This window comes from Ovis canadensis, chromosome 5 (genome assembly GCF_042477335.2).
Source record: "Ovis canadensis isolate MfBH-ARS-UI-01 breed Bighorn chromosome 5, ARS-UI_OviCan_v2, whole genome shotgun sequence".
Taxonomy (NCBI): Eukaryota; Metazoa; Chordata; class Mammalia; order Artiodactyla; family Bovidae; genus Ovis; species Ovis canadensis.
Window position 1 is genome coordinate 61,872,771 of NC_091249.1, and position 15,951 is coordinate 61,888,721.

The 15,951-nt window shown below is 42.8% G+C and overlaps 1 protein-coding gene across 3 annotated transcripts; it reads right to left on the reverse strand.

Moving 5' to 3' along the window:
- Positions 1-9,060: 9,060 nt before the first annotated feature.
- Positions 9,061-14,698, reverse strand: HNRNPA0 (heterogeneous nuclear ribonucleoprotein A0). Of its 3 annotated transcripts, XR_011257317.1 has the most exons (4): positions 13,152-14,297; positions 11,998-12,060; positions 11,021-11,096; positions 9,061-9,741 (listed from the first exon to the last, which is right to left on the reverse strand). XR_011257317.1 is itself a non-coding variant. In XM_069592148.1 (3 exons), the coding sequence occupies exons 1-2, from the start codon at positions 14,017-14,019 to the stop codon at positions 12,026-12,028; spliced, it is 903 nt and encodes a 300-aa protein (XP_069448249.1). In that variant the 5' UTR covers positions 14,020-14,335; the 3' UTR covers positions 9,869-11,096; positions 11,998-12,025. The 3 variants fall into 3 exon arrangements, 2 of the variants coding, with proteins under 2 accessions (XP_069448249.1, XP_070148523.1); XM_069592148.1 differs by lacking the exon at positions 9,061-9,741 and having other exon boundaries at positions 9,869-11,096; positions 13,152-14,335; XM_070292422.1 differs by lacking the exons at positions 9,061-9,741; positions 11,021-11,096; positions 11,998-12,060 and having other exon boundaries at positions 12,581-14,698.
- Between the last annotated feature and the right edge of the window lie 1,253 nt (positions 14,699-15,951).

Genomic DNA, 15,951 nt, shown 5'->3' on the forward strand with positions numbered 1-15,951 from the left:
ATGTGAGAGTTGGACTGTCAAGAAAGCTGAGCCCCAAAGAATTGATGCTTTTGAACTGTGGTGTTGGAGAAGACTCTTGAGAGTCCCTTGGACTGCAAGGAGATCCAAACATCAGCTCTGGGTGTTCTTTGGAAGGAATGGTGCTAAAGCTGAAACTCCACTACTTTCGCCACCTCATGCAAAGAGTTGATTCATTGAAAAAGACTCTGATGCTAGGAGGGATTGGGGGCAGGAGGAGAAGGGGACGACAGAGGATGAGGTGGCTGGATGGCATCACCGACTCGATGGATGTGAGTTTAAGTGAACTGTGGGAGTTGGTGATGGACAGGGAGGCCTGGCGTGCTGCGATTCATGGGGTCACGAGGTGTCGGACACGACTGAGCGACTGAACTGAATTTCAATTTCTGATGATTTCACTTAAAATTTTTTAAAATTTAAAAGGTTCAATTGTTTAATCTCAACTACTTTAATATATTTACATACTCATATTACACTAAATACATATCATTATTGCATATTCAATTATAACCTTTATTGTGACTATACATAAAATGTACCACATCAACCACTTTTAAGGGCACAATTCAGTGGCATTAACTATATTCACAGTGTTATGCGAGTCACTACTATCCATCTGCAGAGCTTCATTATCTCCAGAGAAACTCTGTACCCAGCAAATAGTATTTTCCATTCCCTCCTTCCTCAAGCCCCAGGTAATCTCCATCTTACATTCTGCCTCTATGAATTTGCCTATTTTAGATCCCTCATATACATGCAAACAAATTATACATACCCTTCTGTGCCTGGCTTATTTCACTGAGCATAATGTTTGTGAGGTCGATCCATGTGTTAGCGTGGATCAGAATTTCATTCATTTTTATGACTGAATAAATATTTCATTGTGTGTATATACCACATTACATTTATCCATTCACTTGTTGATGGATGATGTATTTTTAATATTTCACATTTTCATAGAGCACAATTTAGTAAACATTTCCCTAACATTTCACATTTATAGCTTCCAGTCTCTTGCTATAAATGTTCTCATCACCATCTCTGTGCAATAACGTGTTTCATTGAATTGTTCTGTTAAATTCATAGTATTGTAGTTCTAGAGCCAAGGGATGGATACATTAATGGTTCCTACTAAATAAATCCATATTTATCCTCCTCGCTCATCATTTTTTCCAACCTAACGGGGAAGTTACAGTCTGCAATTTCAGTTATAAAAGTACAAAACTGTGATTAAACTCAACTGGAGGGAAGCAAATAGTTCCACCAAATGAAAATAAAAGCTTTCAAGATCATGGATACATGAATTCAGAGACTCAAAGGAACTGGTTTTGATTCTGAAGTCAGCAACAGATACTCAGAAGAGGTATGTCAAATGAGTAATTTTGCCACAATCTGCCTTCTGTGACTGAAGTTTCATATCCTGTGAACCAAAGTCGTCTTATACGATCAGAACAGAACTCCCTTCCAAGGGGAGTAATACAGAGTAGTTAAATCAGACCAGCCTGCTACACATCTCAGTGCAGTGCATACAAGCAAAGCATGATCCTTCTAACATACTGACGTATCTACACCTGTTGTCAAATGCGGTTGCTTCTAGTAGCTGTACTTCCTATCTCCCTAAGGTATTATTCATGGCATCTATGCCAACAGGCACCTATGCCAACAACTGCCTTTACTCAGATTATTTTAAACATCTTTATGAGGCTGTCCTTTTTCTAAACTTGCTTACAATAGATTTACATGATGGCAGTGAGTCTCCACATGTTCAAAATTGCTGTGCTGTGCTTAGTCACTCAGTTGTGTCTAACTCTCTGTGACCCTATGGACTGTAGCCTGCCAGGCTCCTCTGTCCATAGGGATTCTCCAGGCAAGAATACTGAAGTGGGTTGCCATGCCCTCCTCCAGGGGACCTTCCCAACCCAGGGATTGAACCCAGGTCTCCTGCACTGCAGGCAGATTCTTTACCATCTGAGTCACCAGAGGAGCCCAAGAATATTGCTGGAGTGACTAGCCTAACCCTTCTCCAAGGAATAGATCTTCCCAACCCAGGAATCGAATCAGGGTCTCCTGCATCACAGGTGGATTCTTTAACAGCTGAACTACTAGAAGCTGCAATAATGAAAAGACCTAGAGCTTTTGGAAAAAGTGAAATTCACAAAGCAGAAACTGCTCAGAAGAGTTCTTCACTAGACACAGAGCTGACTGACCTATGTGACAGGTTTTCCAAAACTGCACCTTCTATCCACAATGTGATGTTTTCCACTTAGTTATACTAAAAATACCTATATTAAGAAAAAAAAATTTTAATGTTAGCTGTTTCCAGTGGTTCCCAAGCCCAATGCCAGGTTCAGAGATGAGCTAAAAGAACTCACAAAACTCAGCACTGCTAGGTCTTGTACTCACAAATAAAATTTACTACAGACACATAGTGCAGATACACAGTGGAATCATTTGGAGAAAAGAAAGAGCCTGGAGGAGCCCAAGTACAGGACTCTTTACACTCTCTCCCTACCATGAAGGGTCACAAAGACTACACTTGTGAGTAATGTTTCTGCCCAAGGACTAAGTACTCCAGGTTTTATAGGTACCCACTGCTTGCTAAGTCGCTTCAGTCGTGTCCGACTCTGTGCAACCCCACTGCTTAGCACATATCAAAATTCCAGAGTCCCAGAAGAAAGGAGGTATTTAGCCTAAATCCTACTGCTTGCACAGTCTAGACCACCTTTATCAGTTAGGGAATGGTAAAAACACTACCTAAATCCAAGTGCCCAGACAAGGGCCAACCTTGCAAGCAGTCCTTTCTAAAGACAGCACATCATAATCAAAGATTCATTTCGGCCAGAGAATAATCTCTCCCTCAAAAATGCAGGTGCCTGTAATAGAATTAAGAGACTCTAGGTCTTTTTATAGCTTAATCCAAGTTGTTCTGATTGCTTTTCTCATAAAGCCTCATCAAAACCAACCACATCAACTAGAAGAATTATGTCCTGAGAAAATCAGAGAATCTTTTTTAAAAATTCAAGTAGAGCATATTCCTCTGCTCAAAACCCTGAAACAGTTGACCAATCATGCTGCAAAAGCCAAAATCCTTACTTTACAAAAGCCCTACTATGAGCTAGTCCCTTTCTGACATCATCAGCTACTCTTGTTCTTTACTCAACTTCAGCCACTTTGACCAATTTGCTCTTCCTCAAAGTCCAGGTACAATCTTGCCTCAGGAATTTTGCTCTTCCTCAAAGTCCAGGTACAATCCTGCCTCAAGACTTTTGCTCTTCCTAAATCACTGCAGATGGTGACTGCAGCCACGAAATTAAAAGACACTTACTCCTTGGAAGAAAAGTTATGACTAACCTAGATAGCATATTGGAAAGCAGAGACATTACTTTGCCAACAAAGGTCCGTCTAGTCAAGGCTATGGTTTTTCCAGTGGTCATGTATGGATGTGAGAGTTGGACTGTGAAGAAGGCTGAGCGCCAAAGAATTGATGCTTTTGAACTGTGGTGCTGGAGAAGACTCTTGAGAGTCCCTTGGACTGCAAGACCCAACCAGATCACTCTGAAGGAGATCAGCCCTGGGATTTCTTTGGAAGGAATGATGCTGAAGCTGAAACTCCAGTACTTTGGCCACCTCATGCAAAGACCTGACTCATTGGAAAAGACTCTTGATGCTGGGAGGGACTGGGGGCAGGAGGGGTAGGGGACGAGAGAGGATGAGATGGCTGGATGGCATCACTGACTCGATGGACGCGAGTCTGAGTGAACTCCAAGAGTTGGTGATGGACAGGGAGGCCTCGCGTGCTGCGCGATCCATGGGGTCACAAAGTCGGACACGACTGAGCGACTGAACTGAACTGAAGCCTCTACCTGGAATGCTTTTCCCCTAAATATCTACACTGCTAAGCCTCTCATTTTCTTCACCTTTGTGCTTAAGCATGACCTTCTCAGAGACCTGCCCACACTACCCCCTTCACCACATTTTATCTATGGCTGTGCTGGGTCTTTGCTGCTGCATGGGCTTTGCATTCCAATGGCTTCTCTTGTTACAGAGCACAGGCTCTAGGGCGTGGGGGCTTCAGCAGCTGTGGCTCCCCGCCTCTGAAGCACAGAGTGATTGTGACACACGGGTTTAGTTGCTCCGTGGCATCTAGGATCTTCCTAGATCAGGGATGGAACCCGTGTCTCCTGCATTGGCAGGTGGATTCTCTAACACTGAGACACTAGGGAAGGCCATCACCCCATTTTAAATTGCACAATCCTCACAAATATCCTGCCCTGCAGCACTGCTGGCTCCTTACCCTTTTCTATCCACACATTTTCTAAATACCATACAACTTATTATGCTTCATTATCTGTCTCCCCCTACTAAAACATAAGCTCTACTGAGGACAAGAATTTTTGTTTCTTGTTCCTTGCTGCATTTCCAGATGAATCACGAAATAGAAGAGAGTCAAACATTTAACCTGACACAGTAGGAAACAGGGAGATACTGACTATCAATGTGGAAAAACTCATTAACAGGTGGGGAGGGTAAACAGCTAGATCTTCTCCAAGTTTGGTGGTTTCTGGGAGACCAAGTCATTAGAAAATGTGGGATTTTTTTTTTTTTTTCACTGAAGAGATGACAACAGATGGCACATTCAAATAGGGTTACTGGAGTTTTAATAAAAGGAACCATCTACGAGGATGTGGGCACAGTTAAGAGAAAACCAACGAGGTCTGGTAAACCATCTCGGGGCTAGAAAAAGGGAAGCTGAAGTAGTAGCAGGAGGGAGTGTTTCCCAGTGAAGGCCTATAGCTGGCCACTGGAGGAGAGCTCGCTAAGAGGCCCTGACAGACTATGTGCTCAATACATATGCTTTGGGGGGAGGGGACAGATATCTCAGCCTCACCTTTCTCTCTCTTCTAGACTTCTGCTGGTTTCTCCCACTGTCAAACCCAACATGAAGCCATAGAAGAGAGTGCAGTTGTTTAACAATCAAATTTCTGAGAACACAGAGCAAGGAACAGAAAGGTATAGAATGGATCAAGAAGGGGAAAAAGAGAATATCCTGTAACCATTTTGTAAAGCTATCTACAGAAGACAGAACGCTTCAATGCACTTTACAGCATCTTCAATTCACTATGTTCAAACCTTCCTTCTAAATCTCATTCCATTTCTGGTGACATCACCACCGTTCTACTTACCCCAGTAATTCTGAATGAACTACTCACTTTTATCTCTCCCCACCATATCCAATCATTTGCTAATTAAACTTTTACAACTTCCCTTACATTCCATTTCCATCTATTGCCAGTGCTCCTTCTTTGTTCATGCTCTCATGGTTAACATAAGCTGTCATAGCAGCCTTACCACCTGAAAACATCACTCAAATGCCAGCTATTTCACTTAGTGCTACTAATCAGTCTTTCTAAATTAGTCTCACTACCACTATTCTCAAAAACTTTTAGTAATTTCCACTGGCTGCCAGATAAGCACTAATATGCTCCCAACTTCTCCCAATTTCCCACAACTCTCCTTTACCCTTAATATAAATTATCCACTTGTATCTGCAAGTTTCATGCAGAGTATGGCCATTGAAATCAGTAAGGCTTGGATTCAACTCCCAGTTCAATCATTTCACCAGCTGGGTGGCCTTGGGAAAGTTTAACCTTGAGATGAGCTTCAGCTACCTTACTGTGAAGCAGAGGGTTACTGAAATGGATCCAGTGAGAACACTTGCAAATGTACTTTGTACAACATTTAGCACACAGTAGGCATACTTCTCTGTATGTGCCCCATGTTTCTATTTGTCCCTCTACTGAAATTAACTTTTTCCCCTCACTTTCTCTATACAGCTAACTTTTGAAGTCAAATACATCTTTCATAATGCCTTTCTTAATCCTTCTTCCTACCTGGAAGGCACTCTCAACACATTACTTGTAACTTTCTTATAATACTTAGACACAGACAGCTAACATAGTTCATACCTCTCCTACTAGAGCTGAAGCAGCAGAGGAATAGAGGGCTCCCATATCCAAGCTCACCCAGCAAATCAAGAGCAAAGCCTAGGTTAAACACCGAATCTCAGTAACTAAGAGTGCTCTATGGTCTACATACTTACATCAGTACTTTTTTAAAGATGGCTATTCATTCACCTCATTGTGCAAATACCTTGTGGTTGAGGGGGGGATGAAATAAAAGTACACTCATATCTCCTAACCAAAGTCGTAATATTAACTTCACAATGTACCAACAATGATAGTATACGCTTTACATGTGTACTTTCACTGAATTTGTTCAAAGTATAATTTGTTCACAATCCTGTGAGACAGATATTAACAGCAGTCTCTCCTTTTTAAGGACTTCCCTGGTGGCTCAGATGGTAAAGCATCTGTCTACAATGCGGGAGACCTGGATTCAATCCCTGGGTCGGGGAGATTCCCTGGAGAAGGAAATGGCAACCTACTCCAGTACTCTTGCCTAGAAAATCTCATGGACAGAGGAGCCTGGTGCAGGATGCTGTCCACGGGGTCGCAAAGAGCCAGACACAACTGTAAAGGCAAGGAAACAAGTTCAGGACCATGTGTTCAAGGTCATGGAACAACAAAGTGACTGGATCAAAAAAAGAACCTGGTCTATTTGATACCAAAACTTATGTCATTAAGAACTGCTATTTTGCTGTTGCTGCTAAGTCGCATCAGTTGTGTCCGACTGTGCAACCCCATAGATGGCAGCCCACCAGGCTCCCCTGTCCCTGGGATTCTCCACCCAAGAATACTAGAGTGGGTTGCCATTTCCTTCCTCAATGCATGAAAGTGAAAAGTTGAAAGTGAAGTTGCTCAGTCGTGTCCAACTCTTCACAATCCCATGGACTGTAGACTACCGGCCCCCTTCACCCATGGGATTTTCCAGGCAAGAGTACTGGAGTGGATTGCCATTGCCTTCTCCACCATTAAGGACTATGAAATACTAAGTCAGATGCCTACTGAGGCTAATTACAGTAGCAACAAAAGCATCAAAGAAAAATGTACCTTTCATATGGCATGAGTAAACCAGTAAGATTAAAGCTTTCATTTTATCAGAGAATATATATTAAATGATGATGGGACTAACTCCAACTTGCCTGTACAGTGTGAACAATCTGAGACAATTCCACAACGCTGAAAAGGATGCATAATTTCAAAAGAAACACAATCTCCAACAGAATGCAAGTTACTTGAAGACAGGAACCGTGTTTGTCCCACTGCAGTTATCTCCAGATCCTAGATGTTTTGCACAAAGAGGTAATCAATCCCTGAAGAAACTGACAGAAAATGCTGGGAAATAAGCATACTGTCAAAACAGTACAAGTTCACATCAGATAATTTTAGAACAAAACCCATTTCAGATATGTTTTTTGGTGTTTTAAACAAACCATACACAGTGAAAAAAGAATTAAAGGAGCCAAAGAAAATCTGCCTGAGAAGGGAGCACACAGCTAAAATATCTTTTTCCTCTCTGAAGATGCAAATCATTCAGCTCCAACTGCAAGTTTATTATTAATAAACTATCAATAAATGATAAGTTTATCAATAAATAGGTGGGATAGCTCAGAACAAAAGTGATTCAACCGCCCTTTTAGCCTCCCTAATATACTTTTTTAAACAGCAGCTTTCTAGTATCTCCTTTTTTGTTTTATCTGATGGCATTTCTCATTTAAGAATATGAAGTTCACCCACAAGCAGGTTCCAATGTCAAAGACCAATTTCCCAAACCAGCTGCCTGTCTTAAAAATGAGCAATAAATCCTATTTCCCAACAATATACTTCCACACACTACACTTAGTAAGCAAATAAATTTAAGCATCAAGAACATTCACGATGTGCTAAACTCAAATTTAATTTGAAGCTAGTAATTCATGCCCACTTATTCTTCAAACTAACCCTGTCTCCCCCTGCCAAATTATACAACTGTTAGCTTTATTTTTAAAACAAAATTTACAGAACATATTAAGTTTCTAATAACTTACTGCAAACATTTTCTCACAAAATTGTATTTTAAAACCAGCTAGTAAGTGAAAATATAGGGAAGATATATTAAAGGAAAAAAATAAAAGAGTGAGAATATTGCTAACTATGGCTTAATAAAGGGGGTCTCCAAACTATGAATTATACTTTTCACAGAAACTTTTTAACATCCATTCAAGATCTCAACTGACTTGTACTTCTATCGTTGAATGTGTCCCATAACCCTTAAGCTGATTTTGCTATTAAAACCTAGCAAAAACCGTTAAGCCATAAAATAATGCAAAGCAATAAAAATAGATGATGTACTTCTGAAGTCTCTGTGGCCTAGCAACGTAAGAAAAAACACAAGGAGCCCATTACATCATGCTCTGTGTATTGGCATGTTAGTAGCATGCCCTCTGCCAACTCATCTACGTAGCCTAAATGTCAAGACCAGCCCAAATGTTTTCTTGACCCACCAAGTCGACACGATTGCTTATACCCATCTCTAACTAAAATGCCCACAATCTATTACAATTATTGAAATTCCCACTACTCAAACAAAAATTGCGAGTACCTTGTGAGCAGGGGTGGATCCTTTCTGGTATGTTGCAAATGGCAACACAAAGCCTGCGAAAGTAGTTTGGAAACATACTAAACAATAAATTACGATGCATCTATACTATAGTATACCAGTGTTATGATACAGAATGATTATGTACACATATGGGTGTCTTTGAAGTTAAAACACTTACATATGTATGTATGTATATATAAAACAACCCAATATTTGTTTCTAAAATAAAGATAAATATATCTCCCTGGAAATAGAAAGACCTAGAAATAGGCAAACTGTTAACATACGTCATCTCCAAGTGCTGGAAGAAAACAGGGAAGGAGCAACGTAAGGGTCTTTATAGGCCATTAACTGTTTTATCACGCATTATCTAGCTTTGAAATTTTTCAGCAAAATGTTTCAGTTGAATATAACCTAAGGCTTTAACAAGGCTGCCAATGAGCATGTACCTTTCCCTGAATATATACTAAGAACAAAAAAATACTCATGATACCAAAGAACTGCTGTGTTCTAGTTACCCAGCACATTTAATTTGAGTGAGCCATCTCATCAACTAAGTGTGTATGTGGTAAGCAAGAACATGACCTGCAATTCCAACAATCACTGCATTACTCTTAATAGCAAGAAATGTCCATCAACCATTATGGTATGGCCATGCTATGGAACATTATACAGGCATTAAAGAGGATGAGGAATGTCTATTTGTTCTGATATGAGAATGCCAATCATATAAACTACTGAACTATTTCATCCTTTTAAAATGTAGGTACATAAAAGAGTTTACTGAACATACACCTATTAACAAGGATTGTCCTTGAGAAGAGGATTTCCTCATATTAGTAGTTTTTACCATTCTTCGTTTAGTTTTTAAGCATTTATTTAAACGTTTAATTCTCATTTTAAAAAATACACCAGTCTCAACATTCAGTACAATTTCTCTTTTCTATTTCCCAGTAACATTGCCCAGAGAAAGCGATGGCACCCCACTCCGGTACTCTTGCCTGGAAAATCCCACAGATGGAGGAGCCTGGTAGTCTGCAGTCCATGGGGTCGCAAAGAGTCGGACGCGACTGAGCGACTTCCCTTTCACTTTTCACTTTCATGCATTGGAGAAAATGGCAACCCACTCCAGTGTTCTTGCCTGGAGAATCCCAGGGACGGGGGAGCCTGGTGGGCTGCCATCTATGGGGTCACACAGAGTTGGACACGACTTAAGTGACTTAGCAGCAGTAGCAGCAGCAGTAACATTGCCAAATGTTACTTGGCAACATTTGACCAAACATGCAATATTATAATTTTTTAAATAACATGGTAGAAAGGGAACTTTTATTGGAAAGAAGTTTTTACAACATTCACTTTTAATAGAAAACATTAGACAAAGGTGCAGCAAAGCAACCCGCAATAAGACACTAAGGAAAAGGCATTCATTGTCTTACCCTGGTTTAGAGGTAATCTTTGTTGCTCCACTTAATAAAAAAAAAGAGCCTTCTAAAACAGGGAAGAGAAATTATATTCCCAGTGGCCAAAATCTTAACACTGATGCAGTAAGTTGGTTAAAACGGAAGAAACAAACTCACCCTCTTCTAAGTGCAAATACTGTCTTTTGGGGAATAATCCTTACATTACCTAGATGCAGTTTTGCTTAAATTGACTCAACATCCAAATGCCCACTTTTAATCAGCAAAAACATAGGTAATTTAGTTTAAAATGCAAATTCTCAAATTTGAGTATTAAGCACACTTAAAGATAAACAAAGCTACAAATCAAATAACTGACACTACCATTTCTGTTCTTGAGGTAATCAGAAATAGCAAATTCTTAAGTATCCTCAATGCTTTAACCTCACTTGAAAACAAAAATTCATTATGAAGATTTAAATATTAAATCTGTTCTAAATCATTAAGCTACACAACGAAGCAATCAGTATATCATTCTGATTTGTTACCACTATGAATGTCAACTGTTTGCAAGCTTTTTAAGACTTGAAATTACTATCAATCTTTCAAACCTCTTCCAACTAATGATTACCACTGAATTTTACTAAACACTGTAAATGCAGAAGTTCTTCACAACAGAAAGACAAAAAATTTTTTTTTATTTTGCTAATCTTTCAAAATCAGATTCAAGCACTGCACAAAAATTATATTCAATGCTGATCAGGTTCTGTACTACTTCCTCCCATGAAGTCTTGATTATATTTGAAGTAGTAATGTTCAGGTAAATCTTACAGGTGAAAAAAGTGAAACCATAACAAACAAGTCCTACATGCCAAATCTGGAAAGACTAAAGACCTCTATTTCTGCCTTCACTGAATACCAATCCAGGTAAGATATTTGTAAAGGCAGATACATGACAACAAAGCGATGATATACTATGAATACTAAGCCATTTTTCTAATTAGGAAATCCTTTTACGTAACTTTTCACACATCACTATGTGGGAAATACAAAATGACAATAACCTTATTAAATTCTGAAAACCCTCCAGAAGGTGGACTATTCCAGTTGAACCAGAAGAAACAGATCTTCCTCCTAAAACTGAGTAAAACACAAATACAATAATTACAATAAAAAACTTGAGAACATATCATTTTCTGTATCTTAGAGCCCCACTCCCTGCAAAAGCTAGACCAAATTACCACAAGAAACGCAGTATGATGCATTTCAGTAAGAATGAAAACAGAAATTTAAGCAAATAGTAAAACCATTTGTAATGCAAAACTTAGACTATCTTGTTAATTTCTTCACTATGCAAACACATCTATCCCATTTGTTGTAGAGGTACTACAAGTACCCATACCAAGTATCAGCTACCCTTTGTCAAAGTGACTAAGCAGCCTTAAGCAAAATTCCAGCCAAAAATTATACCATATCATTAAATCAAATGTAGGTACTAGATTAAAAGGTATTCTGAACCCACCCACCAGGTTATACATACTCTCACTCAATCATGTAAAGAATTGAATTCTTTATTTGTGATATCCATAAACGGTGCTATTCTATATGTCTATCCAGGAAGGCAATTTTCTCCTATACCATTTTGTTTTGCTTTTTATAAACAACTTGAATTCTACTGCATGAAAGGGCTACAAATATACATTTGTTAACCAAGCAGAATACAGATATTTTGCTTTACAACTTGCACCTAAGATACCAGTACATGGTACACCTAAGAACCAGTAATGAAGCTGGTTCATTAGTTAATCATAGCAATTTGGGGCCACTGCCCAAGCTATGCAGAGCAGTTTTACATTTTCAAACCTCAAGTAGAAAGGGCAGTAGTGATATGGACCATTAACTACATTCCTGTAAAGCCCATCTTAGTTACAAGTGAATGTATAACCAAAGTCTACACAGATTTTTGATGGCAAAACTTCTAAAATCTGATGCAACTGTCCTGAACAAGTTTTTAAACCAACTGTTTTGCAGATATACTGACATTCTGCCGGTAGATGGTGCCACAAAAGTTAAGGGAAGGATTTCCAGGAGGACAACAGTTCAGCTATAGGGGAAAAAAAAACAAAACATTTAAACCTGCTCTGAAAATACAAAAATGCACTTAAAAGTTTGAGGGTAAAATATAACCCTTATTTGTAACCATTCATTACAGACAAACCAGTAAGAGGGATGAAATTAGGCCATCTGAATTTTTTAAAACAGTTTATATGAATGAAAACACATGCTTAACACAAACTATTTCTTTAGAACTACACAGTACATATTTTGAAGCAAATTCTCATAGAAGTGACCACCCATGTCAAGATGATAAGCAAATCACTTAGTACAAGAGATGGATGTAGGAAAAACTTTAAAGATTTTAAAAAGCCACATCCACCACTTCAAATGTTTTACCTGTAAGGGATAAATTCAACACATCACTACCTGCGTACAGCAATAAGAAAAAAAAAAAAAAGCCTCACAGGACCTTTTAAAAGTTTCTCTAAGTACACATTAAGAATTAACACGAAAAATTACCCTTAAAACGGTACGGAATAGATCCTACAAAAAAAATGTTAGACATGTACGGTCAAACACAATGATTTATTAAAAATAAAACGTAAAAATGATTTTTGTACATATGCTTCCAAATTTCGGGCATGGGATCCAAGGAGATTTTATAGAAAACGCTGTAGCCAGATACCAAGTCCTTACAACAAAGTAAACTAAACCCCCCAACCCCCGCCCAGGTTTTGCTACAGAATCAGCAAGTTCACTCCCTCCCCCCCCCAAAAAAAAAACACAAATTAAAACAAGACATTTTGCTAGTATAAAAACGACCAAAGTCCAAGTAATAATAAAAAAATAGAGTCCATCAATGACTGTAACACAAAAATGTGTATGTGGAGGCAAGTCCATCTTCAGAGGGAGAGACGAGAGAGGTGGCAGGCATATAGGGCAACACCCCCAAGGGTAAGCAGCCTTAGAAGTGGCTCCCCCAAGGGCAGAATGGGGAAAGCGGTGGGAGTGAAAAGGACTTAGGAGTTGACCCTAGTTGGGTGGTTGAAAAGAGCTACCCCTATAGCCACTCCCAAGCATTAAAAAAACATTTTTAGAAGGAGCTGCCTCCATAGCCACCCCCACCGCCATAGCCACCTCTGTAAGGTCCACTGTTGCTGCGACCTCCCCAGCTGCTGCCTCCGCCGCCGCCGCCGCCGCCGCTCTTCATGGGCCCATAGGACGACTGGTGCTGGCTGTAGCTGCCGAAACCGCCGAAGCCGTTACCGTAGTCGCTTCCACCGTAGGACGAACCGCCGCCGCCGCCTCCGTAGGCGTTGTAGCCGCCGCCGCCGCCGTAACCACCGTAGCTGTTATAACCGCCGCCGCCGCCCTTAGACAGGCCGTTCTGGTCACGACCACCGCCCCGACCCCGGCCGCCGCGGCCGCCACGGGAGGACCGGGAGCCGCCTCCGCCCCCACCGGAGTGGATATCCTCCTTGGGGACAGCCTTCTTCACCTCCACGCGATGGCCCTGGATCGGATGGAACTTGACCACCGCGGCCTTGTCTGCCGCGTCGTGATTCTGAAAATACACGAAGCCGAAGCCACGCTTCTTGCCGGACTGCTTGTCGGCAATAATCTCGGCCTTTTCCACGGTGCCAAACTGCGAGAAGTGCTCGATCAGGTCGCCCTCGGCCACGTCTCCCTTAAGGCCCCCGACAAAGAGCTTCTTCACCTTGGCGTGAGCACCGGGCCGCGCCGAATCCTCCCGGGACACCGCCCGCTTCAGCTCCACCGTGTTGCCGTCCACCGCATGAGGCGAGGCGGCCATGGCGGCATCGGCCTCCTCCACATTGGAGTAGGTCACGAAGCCAAAGCAACGGGAGCGCTTGGTCTGGGGGTTCACCACCACTACGCAGTCTGTCAGGGTCCCAAAGGCCTCAAAGTGGCCGCGCAGGCCGGACTCACTCGTCTGCACGTTGAGGCCGCCGATGAACAGCTTACACAGTTGGGAGTTCTCCATCTCCACCGCCCGGGCCTTGCCCCCGCCCTGGGAGCTCCGAGGTTTCGCCGTCGCCGTGATGGTTGGCTAAGGTTTCTTCACAACTTGGGCCCAGCCGTCGCTGGAGCCGCCCCCGCCGGTCAGCGACGGAAAAGGGAAGAAGGGAAGGGAAGGGAAAAAGGAAGAGAGGAAGGGGGAGGGAAGGGGAGAGGTGCCGGCTAGAGGACAAGCCGAGGAAACTGGAAGGCAACCAAAGCCGCCGCTACCGCCACCTCCGCTCCCGTATCTGTGCACCACACAAAGAGGCCGCTGAACGCGCGCGCACCCTCCCCGAGGCGTGCGTCACCGCCGACGTACGGCAGCGCAGGACAGTCCACCAATCCTCGCCTCGACCTCATTAGTCCCGCCTACCGCGCTGCAGCGCGGCTCTCGGTCACGGACTCCCCGCCCTCCGCGGTCTATTCAAGCCTTCGGCCTGCGCTGCTCCGGCTGCCGCCTTTACCGCTCAGCTTTCACTTCCAGGATCTCCAGTGCGCCCTCACTAGGGACTCTCTCTGCCCTTCGTGAACCTCTGCGATTCATTTGCCCCCAGCCCCCGCGGCTGTTCCCAGTGATTTTTCCCCCTCCCCTAGCCGTATCCCCTCGCCCAGCTCCGCAGTGGCGTTCGCGCCAGCCCCTTGAGAGACATGTCAGTTCAGCCAATCACAGCCATCCGCTTGCATCCACTTCCGTTTTCGGCAGCTACTGGACGGGCGCGCTCCCCAGTGCGCGCTGGCCGCGGCTCCCGCTGTGTGCAGTTTTCTTGCCGTCCCTAAGCCTCCTCCCGCCCTGGGCTTGTCGCGGGGGTGGGGCGGGGCGCCGGGGGTGGTAGTGAGCGGGGACGCGCTGGGGGCCGTTCCCAACGGATGCGGCCTGGGGCGTCACGCGCGGGTTTTTTGAAAACTTGACTGTTGGGGTTAGGGTCTTGGATTTACCCGCCGCGTTTCGGCTGGGCCACTACACCTGGAGTCCTCGCCCCTCCCGTCCGCACAAAGATGGAGGGTAGGGGCCTGGTCGGGGAAGACGGTTATTAACCGTTTATAGTAGGCCAGAGGCGCGATTAGACAAACATTGGCACGTGGCCCTGCGCAAAAGCGAGCCCGAGGCCATGTGAAAGGACTGCAGCGCGCCGAAAGCGCTTCATACTTTGCGACCGAGGCTTGGCGCGAGACCCCCGCTACCCCAATGCTGTCAGTGGAACCCTCTTGCGAGGCCTCTCTCAGCGGACATTTTCATACTCCCCCGGTGTACACATCCTTTCATAGGTCCTGTTATCTGTACGAGCTTCCTTCCCAACTAAAATGTTAGGTTTTTTAAGGCGTTTTCAATCGGACTGGGAGCCAAGTTAAACACATGAACACTACTGTATATGAGTATTGCACACCCTTGATAACTGCCATATCGACCCAGGTGGGAATGCAAGAAAGTTATAATGGCTTCCGTCTACTGAAACTTTTGTGTTCCAAGCAAGATACAAGGAGTGCCACACGGTGTATGCCATGTGATGGAGAGCCCCAAAACCATGTAGCAAATTAGAAGATAAATTCCTCACTGTATCCTGGAATGAAATGTATTCAGAAATGATTAAAGAGATAGAACTTGCACTGAATCAGAGTCAAAGGCTAGATAAGATTTCTATAGGGAGTTTACCTGAACAAAATCTGGAGAAAATTTATAAGCTCCCAGGAACAAAGTGGACCAGTTTGATTGTATCAGGAGGTTTTTGATAGAAAAAAACTAAGGTTGACGGTCTTGGTATTATGTAATGTCTTGAAATTTAGATTCAGTTCAGTTCAGTCGCTCAGTCGTGTTCGACTCTTTGGGACCCCATGAATCGCAGCACGCCAGGCCTCCCTGTCCATCACCAACTCCTGGAGTTCACTCAGATTCACGTCCATCAAGTCAGTGATGCAA